Source organism: Platichthys flesus, chromosome 2 (genome assembly GCF_949316205.1).
Source record: "Platichthys flesus chromosome 2, fPlaFle2.1, whole genome shotgun sequence".
Taxonomy (NCBI): domain Eukaryota; kingdom Metazoa; phylum Chordata; class Actinopteri; order Pleuronectiformes; family Pleuronectidae; genus Platichthys; species Platichthys flesus.
This window is the reverse complement of record NC_084946.1, coordinates 6,725,069-6,748,204: the sequence shown is the minus strand read 5'-3', so window position 1 is coordinate 6,748,204 and position 23,136 is coordinate 6,725,069. Positions and strand designations below refer to the sequence as shown.

The window sequence follows — 23,136 nt, the reverse complement described above, 5'->3', positions numbered from 1 at the left end:
AGACGGGGCAGGGCGGGGAATTTTGGCATTTTTATATATTCCCGTCAAGAAATAAGGAAGGGAAGTATAGAGTTACATTTAAGCAATTTTTAGGCCACGAGGGAATTTCTTTCATGAAAAACCTTTTGAATATGTAGTTTTGAGGAGCAAAAAAGGGACTGTAATCTAAAATAAAAAACTTTCGTGAGAAACTTACATTACAACATGTCATTGTGTTTGCTTACTTAAATAGGCAGAGATAGAAGACAGACTTAAGGCCTACTTTATAAATAGGATTTCTTATTCATACCAGTGCGTTGTAACACCCCTATTAAGCTGTATGATAATATCACGTGCAGCCACTCCCCCCCACCACCTCTATTTAAAGTGCTTACCTGACAGTATAGTATAGTAGTGGCACATCAGGAGGACACATTTTCTAGTCAGATATCAGAGAGGCGGTTTTCCCAGTTTCTGCTGCTGACCATTTGAAAACTTGCTGCTTACTGCACATCACAGAGCCGACCGCTGTGCGAGCTTCTGTGTGACTCTGGTGAGACCTTAGAAGGATCAGCAACAGCCACAGTGGCTGTCACCTCCTATCTAAAAGGGACTTTACACACATCCTCAGTCTCTGATGCTGAGCCACTCTATGAAAGCCACAGATGCATCATACCTGGTGTGGATCTCAAAATAACACTCAAAATACTGTGCAGCGCGCAAACCTTTAGAAATCCAATAATACTAAGATACTTTAGGTTGTGTGGTTTTAGTCATCAAGCTTGGTGTTCGCTACCACGTTATAAAAGGTAGGGTTGGTCATTTGTTTCTGAAACACTTTTTGTCTTATCTGTTGAAACCTGTTGAAATCCTCTTCATAGCCATCAGTAAATAAAGTTGTCTGAAAAGACAACAAAACAACCAATCATTTAATTCTGACTAAATTAAATCACTGGTGTACCTGTCTGTCACTAACTGATCTGCCTTCATGCGCCCACTCGGCCCGTGCTCTGACTGCACATTATTAGACGTCAACCGGAGAGACATACACCACTGAAGCACAGAGAATAGTCAGAAGTTAACAAGCGAGTCATGGAGTGCACGTCCATGTGACTTACTTACCATTAAAAAGTAAGTAAGTCTTAATATTGAAATCAATCCTAATAAAACAACATACGAACATATTTTTCTTTCAGAACATTATGCCATGAACTGGACAAAAACCCTAGTTAATGTTAAAAATTAGTAAGGTTATTATTATTTCACACTGTCCAAATTCTCCCTTTTACTCCTACCTGGACAAAATCGATATTTTGAGAATGAATGGATGTTAATGAATATCTTACAATATTTTAAAAAGTATTCAGAATATTTAGCTAAAGGATACCCATTAAGACTGTTAATAAAGAAAACTGTTTTAAGTTTTTTACACGGTAACACAATGAGACACATTCAAGAAATAAAATGCTAAATGAGACAGAGTTTAATGAGCGCAGGAAATGCAACAATATCACCAGTGAATTATCACCCAGCCATAACAAAGTCAGATATATCAGCAAAACCAAATCAGAGAGCTTCCTTAATCTTAAAACAACAGTGACAATGTGTTTATCTACTCAACACATGCAGCAAATTGTGGCCACACTATCTGCTTAAACACATAACTCCATCCAAGGCTAATCTATTGACCAGAGTGATAAACAAAAAAATAACTATCTCCAACTGAGTGGTTTGGGAATGGAGCCCCACCCTGTTTACAACAGTGAGAACAAAAACAAACTCTCTCCAAGGAGCCCTGGCAAATGCAAGTCACACACACTCCAACCAACACAGGCAAACAACAACAACCTCTGAAGATCTACTGGGAGAAAGCGGCCTATCAAACAACAGCCGTCTGCACACAAACAAGGTGTGCATCTCTGTGCTTTCGAGAGGAAAAGATTGAAGAGCGAGAGAAAAAGACAGAGAGAGAGAAAGCGAGAGTTGGTGTGAAAGTGGAACTGAGCAGAAAGTCAAATACCTCCCCCACCACCACCACGGTCTTAGGTCAACTGAATCATCAGGAGTCAGGGAAGATACCGTCACCACCTTCCATGAATAGCTCTCAAAACCACATCGGTGTGACTTCACTGTGGCAAACTCAGTCGTTTGAGAACGTTTTCCTCTCAATAACCAGGGGAGTCTGACTGAAGAGGTAATGAATCTCAGTTAACAAGGCCATTATCAGTGAAGGAACTACATCATCAGGAGGGACTTCAAATCCACCAGGTCCTTGCCTCCACTGGCCTTTTTAATGTTGCTATTAACTGCTCAGGTATACCGCTAACAACTGTACCAAAAAGAGCACAAAGATAAAAGTGCCACGCTTTTGATTCCCCACTGTACATCATCACGGTAAACAATGACAGTGTATAAAGGGACACTGGCCCAATTAGCCATCTCCGCTCACTGCTGTCAAGTGTTTAAACAGCCAACTAGGATGATAATAGTAACCTGTATACTTTCATCTGTGCTCCAGACTCATCAGCAAGCCAACATCTCTCGCTGCAGCGCTGCACTGCATCTTGGGTAATTACTGCTTCCCAATTACCACCCAGCTGGTAAATATATATCAAATAAACAAGCAACAACCCGTCAATTAGGAGCACCCTTTCATAATGGGGGTTCAAAATGATGTTTCATGTGCAGACGGAGGAAAGCGGAAAGAGAACGGAGACCATTTGGCTTCAAAGTGAACTTGTGTCCGTTATACAGAGTCAAGAGAACATCAGAACATAACAGTTTGTAGAATAAAATTATTAAAACCTGTGTGTATTTTCGAGGTGATCGCCATGCACCTCTCATTGAAAGGTGTCTTAATTTCCAACAGGGCAAATGTACAGCATGGTAACTGAAATATGGCCTTTTTCTTCATAGATGAACGAAGACGGACAGTAACAATGTTGAATTCAAAGGCAAAGAGAACAGCTGCAGTAACAGTCTGTCAACAAAATTTACATTGCTGTTCTCTCCTCGTCTCCATTACTCTCTCCTGTCTCTCCTCGAGCCCATGGAGCTGCCGGCTCAGATCTAAGTACTCTGATGGCTTATCACATAGCGAGCAGCAGGCTAAGCTGGAGTGATGCGCCCAAAAGACATGATCAAAGCGCACCAACTTTTCCACCCAGCGATGATGATGGAAGAGCAGGCTCTGCCATGTTATGTTTCTTATTAGGACTGGGGCTGCCAACTGAAAACACAGCCAAGGAGTCATGGATGAGGCCCTTAAAGATCTACTGCTACAACCTTATTTTGCATTACACTGTCTACTACACTTAGCAGGATTTAAGCACCAGTCTGTGACATTTTTACATTAGTACATGTAAGTTGTGCTTCTCTAATTCTCATACTGATAAAGCGTAGCACTGATTTAACCTATAGCCAGATTACGAACGCTGTATTTTGAGGCATCCACTTTATGATAGGTCTTAAGAAAAAAAACATCGGTCCAAAGTTTGAAGACTTTCAAACATCCGGCAGCATAAAACAGATTTGTTTGGCATATGGAAGAACTTGATAGATAACAGAATCTGCCACCACCGTGGAACAGAAGATGAATCACCACTAGAAACGAAATATGTTCACTTTGAGCTTGTCTTGTGCCACACATCTAACCACAGTTGTTTGACTAATCAAACCACACCTTGTCGTCAAGGAATGGAGCATGAGTAAACTTAAGTAACCGCTCTTGAATCACGTAAATATCACATCACACCTCTGTGGAACACTCCACCTTTTCAACCCACATACTTTACCACCATGAGAGTTCAGGAACAGTCTCCAACATTAGACTTATGAAACATTAAACTCATCAGTCACCGTTATTTCTCATCTTCTTCTTCACACAGTGGAAAAATGTAGTCAAGATCACAAAAGGAAGAGATAGAATGACTTCTCTTTTAGGAGGTCCTTGCTGCCAATTATATGTCAGTGTGTGAACATAAACTTTTGAAAACAATGTAGAGTTCAAATAGAGAGAAGATTCACTCACAGTTCTGATGTAATCAACTTTCAATAGGGGCTTTTAGTTTCTTCCCAAAATTGTCAACTTCACTTCCGTTCCATGTTGCCCTGAAACAACAAACAGAACAACCTGTGAGTATCAATATAGTAACAAAACTTTGGTGTAAATATTCTTTAAGAGGAACTGAAAGCTGTGTCGACCATCAGGCATCCAAAGGTGCATTATAAACAAACGCAGACTGATACAAACAGCCCCTCACGTCAAAACCAAAACACCTGAAGCTTACCTGCATCAATCCCAAACACACACAAGTCTTGTACTATTAAAGAAGCTCTATTACAGGCCTACAAGAAGCATCTTGTACATATTCAAATGGAGTTAAATCATATGAATAAAAATACATTGATTAAGTTATACAGTACAAAACAAATTAACAAGTAGGACGTGTTAAAAGAAATAATAAATGAGACAAAACTTGCACTTGCAGTCTACCAAAGACACAATTCATCTCATAAACTATGTTATACATTTTCTAACTGTTTGAAGTATGGTATATTTAATTGTATTAATGTGTGAAGACATGCCTGGATATTGATATTTAAAAAAGTATTTATCTTGATCACAAGAAAAAAACACTGACTAGGCTTAGGAGTTTTAGTATGCTCTCAACTACAAATGTCAAATGTCGTCACAACTCAAACCACAGTGTAACAACATCTCTTTTAAGTTTTTTTTCTTCTTTCTTTGGTAAAATCATGTTTTTTCCTTAAGTATTAGATGGGTATTTACAAGAACACATTTACCTAAATTAAAATAGAAGATTCAATGAGTCCTAATTTTCTTATTTAATCTAGTCTATAGGGACTGAGCAAAATATATTTATTGAGTACATTTTCCTTCTAATATCCTGTTGATATAGACTGTTGCAAAATGTGATGCAGCCCAAACTACGTGTTAAACAGGGAGTTTATTTATTAAAACAAAAAACAACACTTTAATCTAAAATCAGCACACCAATAATTAAATGACAGAACAGATACTTTGATATTTTCAGACATCGGACAATTTGTATTCCATAGCTGTATTCCTGAAACACAACATGTGTAGTAAATTTGTTTTGTAACTCAACTTAATTGATTGTAATTGCATGCTCCCTCTCTCTCCCCGAGCAGACGGATGACATTTTTTGCCAGCATCCCTCCTTTTTATTAAGGACAGACGACAGTAGAAGACAGTAATTAATGACTGCCCGAGCTAATGGCCGTCCTGAGCATTTCGCAGTGTCCTCGCAGAGGCCGAGGAGGCTGCACAGAGCTCACCTGAAGCTGTCCCCCCTCACTGACCAATCGCCTTCCCTGGCACTGAGAGCCGTCTGCCCAGGCACACCACAGGAGCTGGGACACACTAACCTTTACCCGTGGTAAAAAATATATCGTTCTGCTTATCCTTTTGTTATCACTTTCATTCACTGCTTCTTCCCCTTTTCTGCTGTTGTGAATCAAACACACAAAAATCACATGACCAATTCATTTGCTAGAAAATCCTCTTTATTTATCTGTCACTCGACTTGCTTTGTGCAACAAAAAAAAAATGTGTTACAAGCAACTGGTTCGAGGTTATCTTGAATATGAAATCAAGTGAAGGGTGAAGCCAGTAAATAAATCTTATATAAATAAAATAAGGCAAATGCAGAACCGTATTTCTACACTGGACCGAAAATAACTCCTTATCATTCAGCTGCAAGCAAGGGTGCACAGTCAGTTAACAGCCCCTCCGTACCCAGCACAGGGTATTTCAATGTGTGTTCACAAATACTGAACCGTCAGATGAAAGAGAGGGCTGCTCCACTCAGGGATGGGAGTCCTCACACTGAATGCATGAGTGACTGATTACTTTCTTAGCAGTTGAACCTCAACGCTCTACAAAGAAGAGCCTCAGCCCGAGTCTGAAGAGGCCAAACTAGAGACAAGGGCTTTCCAGATAACACAAAATCACAGATTGGTTAGTGTTAAGGATCTTGCGTCATTAAAATGTATACAGCTGCCCTTCCTCAAATTTCAAACTCTTTTTTTTCTCCTTTTACTTTCGTCCCTCCCAACTCAATTTATTCACTTGCAGCATGGGGCACAGAAACTACAGTCAGTCTTGTTTCTAGACGCGGGGGACGGTGTTAGGTTGTTCCCATTAGAATCAGATGAAGGCTGAATGGCTGAAGGTAATAGCCGTATCAAAACAGCAAGACTGGAAAAACAAAAAAAAGTTGCAAAGAAAGTTCATCCTGCGTTTTAAAACCTGGGTCAGCGTTTGCGAAGGTCCATTTCTGCATAAGTGAGCACACAAACCCCAGTGCCTGTTCAAATAGTCTGCAGCTCTCTCTCAGGCAGCTCATGACAACAGCCCAGCAGCAGCACTGTTTGATCTCCAATGTTTTCCTTAATCTGGGTTGTCAAGGTTCGCTTGTTGGAGGCTGTTTACTTTACTTCTCCTACAAAAAAAGTGTTTTTTCCCCCCCTTCAGACAATGACTAATCCAAAGACCAAGAAGGAGGGAGCACTTCGAGCAATGGTTGTTAAAGCTGCAGTTTCCCTTTTGTTAAAATTTTCAGATGGTTTGTTGTGCTGTTGCCAGCTGCCGACTCACTGTGTAAAATATTAAGGTGATATTTCATCCCCACTTGATTGCTATTCACTCTCAGTAAACATACATAATTATAACTATTTAATATAAAATATTATGAAAATATTCATTATGACTTTATAAATCAAAACAAATCAGTGTGGATTAAGTATATGAGATGTGTGTTTATGTTAAATATAAATGTAAGCTGCATAGTAAAAAATATGATCATGTTGGTTACTGCATGGTGTGTATTTATTCTGTAATACACCAGCTATAAAATGCTGTAATTAAAACGTAGAATTAATTCAAAGTATTCTAAATACTTATTCAGCAGACTATTATTGGGACAGTTTAAGAGAACATAAAGTTGATGAAAATATTGAAATCATATTAGCTTTACATTCGCACTGTAGTAAAAACTGCAATTTGTTCATTTAAAAATAAATTGTTTCTATAAAGTGATAACGAGGTCCTCTGCGTTCTCAGCTTATTTACTGTGAAGAAAACTGTAACTCCCACCGCATCTGACTCAACAAAAGCACTCACGTCAAACTTTGACTGGAGCTCTAATGAAGGCAAACGTTTTAAATAAACGCGTCGAGGTAGAGGTGGGACTCCACGCTGCCATAGGTGCGAATAAAAACGTTAAACAAATTGTGTTACCTCTTTGTGTTAAAAAATGAGAAGTTGAACTTTGACGTGAATAACCGCCTTATCACAGGGCACACTCCGCAGCACACACGGGCAGCCCCGGTGGCGTACAGTGATGGACAGTCCGCGGTGTGGAGGAGAGACTGAAGCAGGACACACCGGCTCAAGAAGCGACGCTACGGTTCCGAGAAGTGGAATTTGGTTGATGTTTGGAGGTGGACATGTCCCTCTGGTCTGTGGGAGTGTGGTGGACGGCGAACACGTGGGGGGGGGGGGGGGGGAGAAGCTCCTTAAGAAATCACTGCACTCAACCCTCCCAGCTTCCCTTCCACTAAGCTTAACTTTACAAACTTTTATTACGCAGTTATCCATCAACAGGTATCTACTCACGGCTACAGCTAGTTAGCGCTTAGCATTCAGAGTGTAACTGCCTTCTCCTGAAAGAGGTGCATTTCCCCTGAGGGGGTCTCGTGAGCGGCGTGAAGTTAGAAACCCGAACTTTTGGACCAGCAATAAAGAAAACCCTTGTAGTTACACACTCGTTACAACCCGATGGTCGCTTGGGTTGGAAGAAGCTAGCATCCACGCTACGTGACAGCAACACAGGTGTTTGTTTACTTGTTTATTTGTGGCGCTGAGAGAAAACAAGCAGCAAAGAAGCGCTGGAGACAAACTCTAAGTGTGTGTGTGTGTGAGAGAGAGAGTGTGTGTTAGCAGCAGCTACACAGGACACAACAAAGCTAACGTTAACAACAGTGTGATAATAGTGAAACTTACCAGTATGAGGGGCCACGCGCTTTACGGCAGGTCGAACAGGCGCACGCGAAGGTACGGATTCGCTCGTGCGGGCGGAGGACGAACCCGTGCACGCGAGTCCGCTGTGTGCGGCGAGAACGCGTGCGACAACAAATCACACCCGTAAACACAAACAAGATTACTCCGCCCGGGGTGGACGAGGCGGAGAGGGGACTAACTAACTAACTTAACTATCCGCAGACAGGAGCAAATAATAATCTTACCGAGGGCGTCGAGGAAAAAAAGAAGAAGAAGAAGCAAAAAAAAAAAATGGAGTTGGACGTTCGCTGCCTCCCAGTGTGTCTCGCTCGAGCTCTCTTTCTTTAATGTTGTTTTTAGATTTTAACACGAAGAAGAAGAGGAGAGAGAAGGAGAGGATGAGGAGGGAAAAGGGAAAGAATCGCGGATTTGGATGTTGTTGTTTTGATGTTCCAAGTCCGTGACGTCATATCCACCTGCTGGGTAAACAACGTTCAGTGCAAACACACACATCGCAGATCCTTCACATGCAGGAACATCACGGGGCACGAGTGCAACTTGGTAGTGGCTCCTTTCAGTGTGTGTGTGTGTGTGTGGCGGGGGGGGGGGGGCAGTAATGATATGCATTAGTTTTAGCAGAAAGTGTGACAGGAGAGAGGGGGCTGTCAGAAAAGCTAAAATGTCTGAGCTGACTAATTACAACTGAGGCTCAATGAACTTCTATTATATCATACGAATTCCATCCATGCATTTTCTTTTCTAAATAAATGTAAGGTTCATCACGACTGGTCCAAAGCTTTGTAGCAGAGAGATGAAATGCTCTGATGGTTAATAACTTCTCTGATATTATGGTGGAAGCAGGTTCTTTCATTTTTCTGTGCGCACACTCTTATCTCACCTGTGGCCCAAGTATTCATAGCATCTTTAATGGCAACGTGACTAAAAAAATACATTCATCAAAAGTAATAAAGAAACTCAGCTTCACTTTTTTCTGTCGACTTTGACTGATTCCATAACAGCCTCCTGACACAGAGAGAGGGAGAATTGTCACAGTCCAGTTCACACTCGAGTTAAAGTAACAGTCATTCTCAAAAGAAAATATTAAAGTTTTTTTTTATTTGCAAAAGCACAATAGGCTATCAGGTTAACTACAGTATATCTGACCTGTGGGCCAACACTTTATAGTACTTTGAAACGCAACATGGCTACAAGTAAATTTCACCAAAGGTTTTTATTATCTTAGCTTAGAAAGTTTTTGCTGATTCCATTAAGCATTATGACAGTAACTAAAATCTCATGTCAGAATTATCAGGGGCAATTACAAAAATCCAGTAAACATTAATTTAGTCTTAAGGGAAAATGTTTTATTTTTTAATTTATTTTGTTGTCCTTTTATTCAAATCTCAGTTTATCAGAGTTTGGAAATACCAGAAGTCCACTATCAGCTGAAATAAGATGACCTATAGGCTCTTAGGGCGTTAGAAGATCATTGATATATATCAAGCCCCTATATATATATATATATATAGGTCAGATATATATATATATATAGGCGCTATATGTTTTAAGCCTTAAAATGCATTTTTAAATAGATTTTAAATATACAATTGTACAGGGAGCCTATGCAGGGAGGTAGAATTTATTTTTAATGGTCACTTTTTCTTGAATCTGTAATCCTATAGCAGCATATTGGACCAAGAGAAGCACGCGTTCTTTCAGTTTGCTGGGCTGACACTATATCTGACCAGTGGGCAAACACTTAATTGTATTTTAAAGGCAACATGACTGCACATACATTTCAGCAATACTTGCTCTCAACATTTTCTTTGCTGCTGTGAAGGTTTTGCTGATCCCCAAACAGCCTCCTGTCACAGGGAAAAGTGCACAGGCATTATGACAGTAATTAAAATCGCTTGTCACCTTCCCTGAAGAGGAGAATTATCATGGGCCGGTTCAACAGTCCAGTTAACACTCGTTTCAAAGCAACATTAATTTAGTCTCAAGAGAAAAATATTTTACGTCAGTGTGTTTTCCGTCTTCATCTTGTCCTTGTTCAAGGTCTTAGAAACTCTGCTCATTTCACTGTGAACGTAAATGCATATATCATGGTTGCATCTATGATAAATTTTGCAGATAAACCCTGCGAGGGAAGATTGTTTGTAAGTAGACAGCGCCACCCTCTGACCATGTGTCGTAACAAGGATAAAATACCAAACGTCCACAGAGCAACCACTTCTTCTGTACCATGTAAGTTGGTGGATGTGGATTGGGGGTGTGTTTTTGTTTTTTGAATATTTTTTGTGACAGATCATTTGTTTAGATTATCAGAGATCTTCTTTATCACTACTGTGCTCTGTATATACCTTTTTATTACTTAATATAGTACTAACTGTGTGATTGTTGTTATATTCTGTTTCTTAAAAATGTGTGGTTACTCACTGGCCACAGAAACACAATCTTCATCGAGGTTCAGCCAGGTTCTCATTTAAATGTTATCAAACAGAACAACTGAGTTCTGCTCTGTTGGGAATCGGACACACCAACACTCTCACAGTAAACAAGACAAACAATCATCTTCACAGTTTAGTTAGTCTTAATTCACAGTGACACAGAAAAAAGCCTAACAGGAAATAAAAACATATATGGTTTCCTGTTTCCTTCCTACTCTCAATTCAAAAAAAGGTCATATACACACTTCAGGTTATAAGGTATTTTAAAGGTTTTGGAGGAAACACATCTCGAATATATCAACAATTTTCAACCATTGTGTAAAACGATTTACATAATAAAAAGTATAAATTACTCATATTGTTAAAGATGTATCAATGGCAATTAAAATGTTTCTATTGTACGTGTGTGTGTGTTTGTGTATGTGTGTGTGTGTGAGAGAGTGAGAGAGAGAGAGAGAGAGCAACGGAGAGAGAGCAACAGAAAGAACATGTGTTTGTCATTGTCTATTTTAGTGGACAAAGCATAACAAAAAAGGATAAATACAATGATAAAATGTCAATGTAATGAAATTAATTTCAAACAAATGAAAGCTTTATAAAAGAACATTTTAATTTTTAAGAAGGGGCTTAAGACCATTAACATATTTACAAAGTCTGATCTCAGCTGGAAAGTCAGATTACGGTCCTGAGACGCCAAAGCATGAAAACCTTTAGTGACCGACTATACCCAAAGTAGTTGGGAAGTACCAGAGGTCCACTTTTCAGCTCATCTGCAGACACCCAGGCTCATATGGAACGAGAAGATCCTTGACAGAACCAGGTTCTTGGTTGTGTAAAGCCTTAAAAGTCATCAATACAATTTTATAATCAATATGAAAATAAACAGGAGGCCATTGAATAAATTGAGGCCAGAGCAAATTTGACGAGCTAAAAGAAACCCCATATTCCCGCTGTAAAGATGCCCTCTATATATGGTAGCAAGTAGCCAGGAGGCAAACACATCAGTATCTCCTATAACTCCACTGTGATGTGTTCAATGACCTCTGGGCCAATGAAGCGAGAGCAACAGTGATAACTGGTGTCTGGAGAGTTTGATGTCAACATGTGAATGAGGAAACGCAACACACATGCATTCACATAAACCCCCTAACCAGACCTGGAATAACTGTAAAATGAAAATTACATTTTCTTTTAATAATTACAATGCACCCTTGTTTCTTGAAAGGGAGACATTTTCTACTTTCCATGTCCTAACGAGAAAACAACTTTCTCATCACACTGAGAAAGTTTTATTTACAATCATTTATTTTATTAATATATTTTATCATGACTGTGTTACTCAGTGGTGAAATAATAATGACTTTTTCACTTTGTGAACTTAAATCTCCCATGTTATAACTATATTATTTCAATCCTTATAACAGGATTTGTAGTTTTCAATGATTTGTACATTGAGCCAATCTTTCAATGGATTACACTTGTTTTTATTCATAGTGTAGTAAACATTGTTGTGTGGTGTAATTAATGAGGACAATGCCTGTGTACTAACGGCGTTATGAAGGCAATCTCACACACCATCTAAGCTTTCTAATTCTTCAGTGGCTTGATCTGCATGTCAACACTGGATGTGTCAGCTCAGCGGTGCCCAACAACAGCCTTGTGTGTGAATTTATTATCCGCTCTTCCCCTGTCACGCCGCTGATGTGTCGCCTGGATTAAGGCCCTGACTTGATGGAGTGTAGTTGCAAATTAATTGAGGATCGCTATCAGTTACATAAGGTCCTCGCCACACACACGCGTGCACACAACAAAGTAATTAGCTTTCTGTTAATTAGGTAATTAAGCAAATGAATAGGAGCTCCTCTTGATTTCCAAAGGGGGATGGATGGCTTTCATACTGTGTTTCGCCCCCCCCCCCAGGCTGTAGCATTCCACGTGTAATGAAAGGATGAGGACTTCTGATGGAGCCCCAAAGACAATGACCAGTTTAGAACTGTTCAAGGAGTGAAAGAGGAAAAACAAGAGATTATGATATGATGTGCTGTATTCTGCCTTTCTAAATATACGAGAGCACTGTTATAGCAGTGTTTATCTTTCTAAACATGCATGGATAAATAACTGTAATAGATTTACATCTTCATTTTTTTCGTTTAATACTTAAAAACACATCACATTTTAATACCTTGTTGTGTCTATTTTAATAAATCAAATATTTGTTGGACATTCTGCACCAACAACTCAGCATTTAATGGATGTTTTGCCTAAATGAAACAACTTCATACATATTAATGCATGACACTGTTTAAGTGTCAGTATTTTTCATTGTATTTGCTTTGTTTGGTATGTTCCATATGTGCTGCATCTCTAGAGACACAACATCTTGGAAAAAAAGAACATGCACTACATGGAATCATTTAGAAATATAAAACAAGGGAAGACTCAAAGGAATTACATGTTGTAGCTGTTTATTTTAAGTGTCTTATAAACATATACAGGGTATACTGTGTACGATTTTTGTACACAACCAATACAAACATGGCGCATGAAAGTCCGCTGTTAAATGCCAGTGTTTATAACAAACAGGTACGATGAAAACTAATAACATCACGTTCTGACCAGTACTCGCAGCGTGTAGTGTAAAACTATAACACTTCCCTCATTTCACAACAATGCAGGTGATAAACCTGGAACAGTTCTCAACAATACTCTTACACAGATAATTAATTCTGGCAAACTCGATAGATATAACAACTATTACAGTTTGAACAGCATCACTGGCTGTTGGGCTTTAACGGAGGTCCAAAGTGAAAATGATGTGTTGCTTTTTGACATTAGGTTTGTAACAATGTGTGTGTGTGTCAGTACGAATCATAGAACAACCGGAGCCCTTCCCTGAAACATCAATGAAGCTTTTCTTTACACACGCTGCTGTTAGCAGAGTTAGCTCCTCCATCTGATCATTAGAGCAATGTTTCTTAGCTGCACAAACTACCGGCTGGTGAATCCTTAAAATGTTTGACTTTGGACACGGTCAAGTTTGTATCCAAATGTGAGCCAGACAGAAGGATTTTTTAGATGTGCAGCATGTAGCCCTCATTAGAGCCGAGTGGAAGTAGATGCACTCTGCTCTGGTTTTCTAAATTACTGACAAGCTTTTTGAATGTGTTTTATAACCCCAGGGGACACCGAGGCACTCTAAAACCCAAGCATGCTGTTCATGTAATTGCTCACCCTCAGCCTCTTCGCAGGAGACCTTCACATCATGTATCTGCCTGTCAGACACGTTAAAAGATCAAAACAGCTAATATTATGTGGTTTGGATGAACGTCTGGTTTGGTTTAGTTTTTGTCAGATATAATGTGAAAACATTGGATGCAGTTATTCTAGACTGACTGAGAGAATTTACATCCAGGAAGTTTAAACACGAAGGACTACTGTTTAGGGTACACATGAGAAAGTTTGTACCTAACACTGACACTGTTGTGACCCGACAAAAGCCACACTGCCAAATATTGACATGAGCCAACCCTGAACTCCACTAAATTGAAATAGTTTTCTTCTTTATAGCAAACAATGGATCGCATCACTATAATATGTAATATCAAAAGTGTTCTTCATGATGATTTATTAAAGAAAGCAGGTTCTGGGATTTAATTCCTTTTATTGATCTTATTTTATTTGTCTCATTACTATTTTACTTAATTTAATGTTGTTTAAGGAACAAACAATAAAAATGAAGAGTCATATCACAAGAACTGATTTAGATTGAGTACAAACTATATCGAAATATTCAATCAGAGTTACAGAGGCCATGTGGTCCCAAACCCAGACTTCTTGGTAGACAGTTAAGAAAACTTCATTCAAGTGTTCAAGAAACTCTGGAGCTATGTACTTTAGTGGACTATACTTCATCTGAAATACTGTTTGCGCACTAACGAGGCACCTTGCTCTACTTTATTCTTATTCTATCTGATGGCAACGGGACACAAAGATAAATCATGCTGCATATTTTGTTCCTAATTTTTACAGTTTCCACATAGCTTTGAGGTGACACTTTCCAAGGTAGCTTGTGCTTGGTACTTAGCTTCACCAGAGGTTATATTTGCATTGCTGTTTGTCTGTTGGTTATTTGTTTGTTTGTAGGATCACACAAAACAACAACTGAACCAATTTCCATGAAACCTATTTAAAACCTAAGAACCTATTTAATTCGGGAGCAGGTCCACACAATCAGGCGTAGCCAGGATTTTCTTTTCTCCCTCTGTAAAATCTCTGAGTCCTCCTCCTACATTTCATAGTGTCCACAGTAAGAAATAGACCTATTGACAGCAAATCAAAACTTTGTGATCTGAGAAGTTTGGAAATTATTTTTCAAACTAGAATGGCACGCATATCACAGGCTCATATCTCCAACGAGATCCAACACTCCCCTGAAATTGAATCAAGATGCAACAAATAGCACACACTCTCAGATATCATTCCTCTACATACACCAGATTTTTTTTCATTTAGATCCATTAATTATTCGCTGGTGAAAACGCAAAAATCTATTGATGCACTGATCTGCACCAATATGTATTGGGTTCTTCCTGAGCCATATAATCCTTCAAACAAGTTTTGTGGTAAACCGTATTGTATTTTTCACGTAACGCTGCTAACCAACAGATAAATAAACACAACATCCTTGGTGGAGATAAGAACCCATCTTACATCTTAGGCGCCATTGTTACACACCTGACCTTTACATTTTCCCTGTCTTGCATTACACAATAAATACACTGCTTAGCACAAAGGGTGTAACGTAAGACTGGAAGGAATCTACACATAAACTGGCTTTGCTATAAGTGAAAGATGCTGAAACCCTGAGGTATTAACACATCCGCAACATTTCAGAATGGAAACACTGTTCTTTAATAGATCTAAGATGCAAGAAGAAACACAGATGAGAACATTTATTTTAACTTACATTTTATTCACTTTGTCCTTAACACTACAAAATCCTGTTAACAAAAGGAAAATTCATTCCCTTATAACCAACTCATCAACCAGTCCAAAGTTGAACTATAAAAGTGGTGAGACATACAATAACACAAGGCCTCAAGTTTACTGGAGCCTACGCTGTAATAAAGTAATAGTAACTGTGTCAACTGTGTGACTCAGACTGGGTGATAAAGTGTCACATAAAATGACTGGAAAAGTATGTGTAAAATACATGATTGCACTATCTCTGTTAAAGTTCTTTACTTTAAAGAAACCTGCTGCACTGACTCATGATCTTTTTTTCCACCGACATATAACCATATATAAGGGAAAATGCAATCCTCATGAGGTGAAAACTCCAGCCGGGGTCACTAAAAAGTGCTTTGGCACTAAATAAAACAGTTGAAAACATACTAGGTTATTAAGTTGTTACCTCTATACCAGATCCTAGTTGTAAGGTCAATGGCCTGTACAGAGAGCAGGACCATGGCAGTGCAGGTCAGTACAGGAGGGAGTCAAAACCATCATGTACTAATGAACTGGGGGCGAGATTTACACATGGTCTGAAGAGCTCAGAGCTTCAGGATCCACATCGAAATGAAACAAGGCATCAGTCATTAAAGGTTATAAAAATATATTGATAACATTTGCTTGTTGAATGCAAAATAATATCCTAGATTAGGTTGTGGGCAGAGCCTTTATGAGTGTTACAGAGTTCAGGCCTAAAAACACAATCAAAAGTGCTTCACACTCTAACGTCTTGAGCGTCCTCCCTCAAAGGCATGATGTTCCATGTGAGCTGAAAAAGTCAAAGTGATACATGGTGAAACCGTTGAACAGCGTAGATAAGGGTCATTTTACATGCAGGACACATTATAAACCTGAACCACAGAACCTGTTATGAAAAGTAATTCATCCAGAATTATGAATGGGATATACCAGATGCAAATGTAGGTTGAAAGTTTAAAAAAAAATCTGAGGCTGGTGCAAAGTTCAAGAAAATCCTCTGTACTCCTTGTGGTGTACACAGAGTTAAATATTATTGTTTATATTATTTTGGCACTTTATTTTGAAGAGGCAGTGACAGGATAACCCTGTTTGACCGATACGTGAAGCAGGTATGAAGGAGTGTAATGACATTTGTCATATTTGCCCTGCTGCCTTTTTCTCAACATCAGTAAGACCTGATTGGCTTACAGCCATGTCAAAAATGGGAAAGTCCTCAGTATTTCGAGTTGCTTTGCAGTTTGATTATTTTGTGTTGTTGATTGTCAGGCTTGTTCCACATTAAAACAAATATTCTCAGTTGTTTATTTTTCATGTCCTGATACCTCTCCAAATGCCTGAAGGAGTTCTGCAAACTCACCAGCACATTCAAGCACACCCTTGAGGAAATGTTAGACTCTTGTTTTTGGCCATTTTCTTCTAACAGGAATAAATATATTTTTTCTTCATTAGAACTTTTTGTCCAAGTTTCCTTTGTGTATTAATGAATTGTATCATGTGCTGGATTAAATAGGCCTACAGGCCCAGAGGCTACCAACCCCGCTGTAAATCCCGCTCGGAAATTCTTACATGCTCTGTTTGAAACTATCTCTTTTCAATGTGCAGAGTGTTTTGCTGTATCATGACAGGCAATAGCATCTGACAAAGCATATGCAAAGCTTAACCTCCCATCTGTTTTTGAATCCACATGTAGAATAAATAGAAGTGAAAGAGATGGGCATACTTACACTTATAAAAAACATGCTTAAAAGATGTGTTCGGGAGGAGTTCACAGACTTTTCCCAAGATATTTGCTTCGTTTGCAAGAGACGCATCTTTATTCCAGACTTGCACCACGTCTTCCCGATCTCGCACGCTAACACTGACCCCAACCACCTCATCATCTGTGAAACACGAGGAGGACAAAAGGAGCAGCAAAGTTAACAGCAGATAAATATGACATTAACACAAAGGCTATATTTAGAAAAGCAAATGAGTGTACCTGATGCACAGTTATCTGCAAACTGCTCCCCAATAGTAGCAAGCAACAATTCTTTCCAAACTGCCAACTGAAACATGAAGAAAGACAAGATGAAACATTGTTTATCATTTTATGTTTTTATTTGAAAATTTGCTAAACAAAGTACAACACCTACAGTGCTTTCTTTTGGTATTTTCATCTTCCAAACTCCTCCTTTTGCATTGCTTTCTTCTTCCCTGGTAGAAGAAAAGAAGAACGAAACACTAGAAACTGTACAGAGGGATCAGTTTTACATTACAGATCTTACTTCAATTAACAGACATAATGTTGTCTAATGTAAACAGGTGTCAAAAAGCTAAAATGTCAATCCCAACCAACGTGTTAATGTAATAATGTAATTCTATACCTAACCATTTATTATGTAATGTGATAAACAGTGGGTCTTTTAATAATGACTATGGTTCCAAAGTAAAACAATGTCATACGTTAAATACATTTGACAGTTAATCAGTTAACCATGTCCAAAGCAGCTGGAGGAAATCTTTTATTATATTTTAACTGGTTACCAAACACTGCACTGATACTTAGATCGACCGACTTTTTATTCTCATATAATCAAAGTCTGTGCCGGGCAAATTTACACTCATATGCCGCACGATAGTTCATGTTGTGCAAACAGTGGCAAGAACACACACTCACACACTCACAAACAGAGTTTCACTGTGAAACTGAGAAAGAATGTGGGCACAAGATGAAAGCGAGGGCCTCTCCAACCTCCAAAAAAATAAATCTAACTTGATCAAATCACCACTAACCACCCAATTCCAAAAATGCTAGAAAAGGCAATGCAGCTAAAATGAGTAAGAGAAAAGCTCAGAGTCCGCCAGAAATGATCAGACTCTGCTGTTGTTCCTCAGCATTGAAGGGACCAAAATCATTATGCGCATAATTCATGGAACTGGATGACCTGTGGTCCAGGATACAGATTCCACAAGTGTAATATATTAACTGAGCCCAAGTTTCTGAAGTATCAAGTAGGCGATTCTTCTTAGAGTTTGGAATGTCAACTAATGTCAGGGTGTCCTGCTACAGCCAATGTTGCAGTGGTGCGTCACAGACAAGATTAGCATTTGTGAGGTTTCGCGAGAGGACACTAAAAACATGACCAAAGTACCACATGATGGCAACTCGGCGAGGTTGTCCTCCTTGGCACATGCACTAGAGACGGCTCAGAAACAACCACAGAACGATTTTACTAAATGGAAGAGCACCTTCTGTATTCTGCAATCACTGTTGGGGCACCGACGTACTGATACATCACCGAACATGAGCTGCCAGCCCCACTCAACACGCATCCTTCTGGGGCGAACTGAGCCTCCTTACACCTCCTGAGGAGCTTATAAAAGAAACAAGCTCCTTCTTCCAACCATTACTGCCCTGAAACAGCATGTGGAGCAGACACAGACCACAGAGTCTATCTCTAGTTGTTTCATACCAGTTGATCCCACACTTATAATTTGCCCTCGGTGAAAAGAGACATAATATTCTAAAAATTAACAATCTCACCACAGTGGCCTCCGTTCTCCGCGCATTAAGTGATAGCTACATCTCAGAGGCAAGGCTGTGGCTGAAGGGATGTTGTTGTACACACTCCAGAACAACTGTTAACACAAGAACACACACATGAGGCTTAGTATCTAGTATCTTTTTTACAACACAACACAAACATTGCTTTGTGTCTTTTTGGATTATAAGATACTAAGCAGCACATTCTGAGTTTAACATCAACTTGTCCGAGCTCTTTATAAAGCAACTCTTCTAAAGTGACAGTGCATCAGAACGATTGGCCTTGTTGATTTATTATTCAAGCGCTAACAGCTAAAACTTTTTCAAAGTAGAATATTTTCCTCCTTCATACAGTTTAAATCACCCATATTGTATAATGAACAATATATTGAAAGTGCCAAGAAACTAATAAAACAAAGGCACAATGTTAAAACTATAAATCAAACATAAACAAAATTGTGTCACACTGTCAGTCTGTGTCTTTTTCAGGTTGTTATGTTGTTGTTTACTCCACTATCACCGAAGCACTGAATGTTACAGAGTGTGACCATCTGTTCAAAACATGGCATTGAAGTGTTTCTCATTCTTGAAAGTGAAACTACAATCCTGTTTCACTTCTTTGTTTACAGGGACAGGGTTGTAAACAAAGCCTAAACACCATCACAAATGCTGATTTAATGTTCATCTTAGATGGGACACATCTTCTGCTCAGTTGACTTTAGTCTGCAAACTGATGGTCTACATGAAAACATTAGAGGAACTTTCTCTGAACATTTCCTGCAGCCATCAGAACATCGTGTCACTAAGCAGTAATACATGCATTGTAACAAACAGCTCAGTGACTCAGCTGATGTAACATGGCTCTATCTATATTTACATGCTCCATGATGTGATGATGTAATGGTTAGATTTGTTCCGCAATTTGTGTCGACTGTAGCTCTTAACTAACAAAGAACTGCTTATCCCTCCTCACATTAATCACTCAGGCAAGTCTGACGCTTTGCAGAGTCATGCACTCGATCTGTTTGCTCTTCTGATGATGAAGCTCTTTAAGCCGACGCCACGTCTCACCTGAACAGATTGTACTGTGTAGATCTTCTTCAGGTTGGATTCACATTGTGCAGCCGTCGTGCCCGGTAATGACCTAGAATGACAAGAGAAGACTGTTTATGTTGACAGGAGATACAGAAGACACAGGTATACTGCTAACACCCATATACAGACCTTAGACTGATTACCCATTCAAAATTAAATCTAAAATACCCAGACCATTAAATGTTTGATTTCAAGTTTTTCTACTCGTCTCTCCAACAACCCATCTATGACATTGACCTTCTCCTCACCTTCAAATCCCACCTTCGTGGATTTGTTTACTCTGTGTAACCATGCCCTGTATGAAGTAATGTTTTTAATAATGGTGATTTTACTTATTATATTAGCCTATTATTGCATATTGTTGTATTATTGTCCTGACATTTGCTGGGTTTTGATTGGTGCTATATCTGTATGGTGTCCTTGTTTTGTAAGAATCATACCTCTGGAACTTCTTGACCTCTTACTGCACATTTATAATGATTATATGGTGCATATGGTACGTAAACCAAGATCAGTAAGCTATAAAAGCATTCTACTTAAGGGACGGCATTGTTTGGGGCAGGTTGATCACATTCATTACTTTCAACTGTCAGTTGTTATTTATTTTTCAACAAAAGGCTTTGTTAACATGCACGTTTAATTGTTCATAATTCCTCCATGAAGAACACCAGTGGTAAATGTCCTAGTACTAGTGCTAGACTAGTGCTCAATACACCTATATTCGTTATATTATTAATTGCACTGTTGAATTGGATATCAACTAAACTAAGTGGTTTTGAGTAATTTTAGGTGTTCACAACCCAAATAAACAACTCTTAAAATTCATTAACTAGTTGTTACACATACAATATTCAGTAATAAGATACTTGAGCGTGATGCGTGTTTCAATGGGTCCCACGGTCCATGGGTTCCTCTCTTTGTGTCTCTCCTTTAAAAGATGACATATCCAATCTGACTGTCTTCTTGAGTTTGGAAACCTTTGCTCCACAGTGAAGCATTACACCAATGGATCCTGTGACCTCATAAAAGAGGAGAGAAGGCAAAGCGTCCCAGCCAGGATGTGTTTGAATGTCTGTGATCAGATCCCGGACAAAAGGCTGTTTTCTCTACAGAAACTGGAAACACTCCCTTCCTGAGACTTGTTTGAACACCATCCTCTTCGTGAACTCGATGATATAACCTTGTATAACCGCACAGCTTCAGTGGAATAACTGTTCTGCTTATAAATGGTTAAAAACAGTTACATTACATGAGCTCCAGGAGGCCTGTTGTGAGCGGTGGCCTTCACTAACACGCCCCCCCCCCGCTCCACTGTAGCTGCTCCTGGCCTCTGAGCCCCCACAGCCCGCAGAGGACATTGACCGTACCTGTCCAGCCAGAAGGTCCAGGGTGAGTGCAGAGGAAGAGTCGCGTCCTCTCGGTGTTTCTTTGTGATATTCTCCAACTTTTCCTCGTCGATGTCTATGTCGCTGTGAGAGGAAACCGTCTGTCCGCTCAGCGCCGCTCCGTCCATCTGAACACCCGTCTCCCCCCCGGGAACCGCCATTCGTCCAGGCACCGAGCTGAGGTTGCGACCGCGTTCCCGGTGACGACCTGCTGGAGACGACGCTCAGCGGCCGGTTCTCTGATCCCACAAACACAAACACACCGCTCTTCCGCCTGCCGACCGATTACGTCACGGCGACGCCGTGGAGATACGCAGTGGTTGGTCGAGACCACAGAGCAGAGAGGGGGAACAGGAGTAGAGTTCTCACTCTGACTGAATGTCGGGGGGAGGAACTAGACTGAAACGTCAACTATCAGTGAACTGTAAATAAAAATGAATATGTTGAACTACCAGCCAGAAAAATCACCATATATAATGTGTGGCTTTTATATTTGTTATTTGGCTTTTACACTTTAGCAACGTTTCTGTTGACGGTCATTTGCACTGTTCTGCACAGGATAACTCATGCAATTGTAGGAAAATGTAACCTCTGCTTTTAACCCATCTGGTGCAGGACACACAGAGCAGTGAGCAACCATGTATGGCGCCCGGGGAGCAGATGTTGGGGAGGTGCCTTGCTCAGTGGCACTAGACAGGGTAGGGAGAATCCTCTTGGATTTTTTGGACAGATCAATCCAGGTTCGTCTTTTATTTTTTTCTCCGTGGAGTCGAACCAGAGACGAACCAGAGACCTTTACTGCCCATGGTCCAAGTTTCTGCCACTAGTCCACCTCCCGTGGTACAATGCAACTGCGTCCTTTATCTTGGAAGGAGAAAGTTCAGCACTGCTAGAACACAATCTGCAGGAGAAATTACTCTGAACGTGTGGAGCAGTATGTTAGCCAAAAGGGAGAGGAGGGGGAACAGGGTACTCAGATTGTATTAAGTACAAGTATCAAGTGAATTGATTGTGTCCTTTCTCTCTTCTGCCCCCATTAGAAGAGAACAGCCTAACCAGTCAAGAGCCAGATCCTCTGGCAGGTTATAAATGTTAAATTGGGATCGATCATGAATGTGGACTGGTCCTTATGCAGACAAGGAAATGTGCAACTTTTTTCCCCAGAGTGAGGCATCATGTTATTGCACTCTTTGCAGGCACAAGAGAGTGGGAAAACCCCTTTATGCAGATCTGTCTGTATGAAAATGTGAAAGTTTTAATAGGCGTTGCAATGTACAGACTCAAAATTAGTTAAATATTATTAATATATTAAGAAGGGCTTCCAAGGTCACAAATAAAAAAACGTAATCTATATATCCGCAAAACTAGTGCCCAAGGATAATCTTCTTCTTTTTTTATAAAATCCTAGTTTCCCCACAAGGATATTAGCATAACATTACCTGTCCTAAACATCAACTCTGTCTCACCATAGAACCCCAAATATGTAGAATATGTGTCCAACATTAATGCTGAACTGGGCCAACCTACCTACTTGACAGTTGGAGCAATATGAATGATCCACTGGTGTTATCTGGATATACACTGTTTGTGGTAGCATCTTGAGCCTCATCTTTGATTATTGCTCTGGACTTGATTAGATCAACTTACCAGTGATCACAGGGTCAAATA

General features: G+C 39.7%; 2 protein-coding genes across 7 annotated transcripts in view; both read right to left on the bottom strand.

Moving 5' to 3' along the window:
- foxp1b (forkhead box P1b) overlaps positions 1–8,543 on the bottom strand; it is a 151,841-nt gene extending 143,298 nt beyond the window's left edge. For 2 of the 6 annotated variants that reach the window (XM_062395229.1, XM_062395237.1), the window contains exons 1-2: positions 8,030–8,542; positions 4,010–4,089 (exon numbers count right to left, since the gene is read on the bottom strand). The gene's annotated coding sequence lies outside the window, so the exon portion shown is untranslated. Of the gene's footprint in view, positions 1–4,009; positions 4,090–8,029 lie in introns of all 6 variants that reach the window. The other 4 variants (XM_062395247.1, XM_062395188.1, XM_062395195.1 and 1 more) reach the window with 4 other exon arrangements.
- A 6,884-nt stretch (positions 8,544–15,427) lies between these two features.
- LOC133960493 (eukaryotic translation initiation factor 4E type 3-like) lies at positions 15,428–21,750 on the bottom strand. The gene is made up of 7 exons (XM_062395140.1): positions 21,451–21,750; positions 20,060–20,132; positions 18,989–19,083; positions 17,598–17,658; positions 17,444–17,510; positions 17,190–17,345; positions 15,428–16,255 (listed from the first exon to the last, which is right to left on the bottom strand). Exons 1-7 carry the CDS (start codon positions 21,627–21,629, stop codon positions 16,209–16,211), a joined length of 678 nt encoding a protein of 225 aa, XP_062251124.1. The 5' UTR covers positions 21,630–21,750; the 3' UTR covers positions 15,428–16,208.
- Between the last annotated feature and the right edge of the window lie 1,386 nt (positions 21,751–23,136).

Coding starts and splice junctions, on each gene's coding strand:
- LOC133960493 (XM_062395140.1), bottom strand. CDS start 21,629: ATGGCGGTTCCCGGGGGGGAGACGGGTGTTCAGATGGACGGAGCGGCG. Junction 17,346..17,443: donor TGCAGATAACTGTGCATCAG/GTACACTCATTT, acceptor CGTGTTTCACAG/ATGATGAGGTGGTTGGGGTC. Junction 16,256..17,189: donor TAAGCATGTTTTTTATAAGT/GTAAGTATGCCC, acceptor TGACTTTTTCAG/CTCACATGGAACATCATGCC.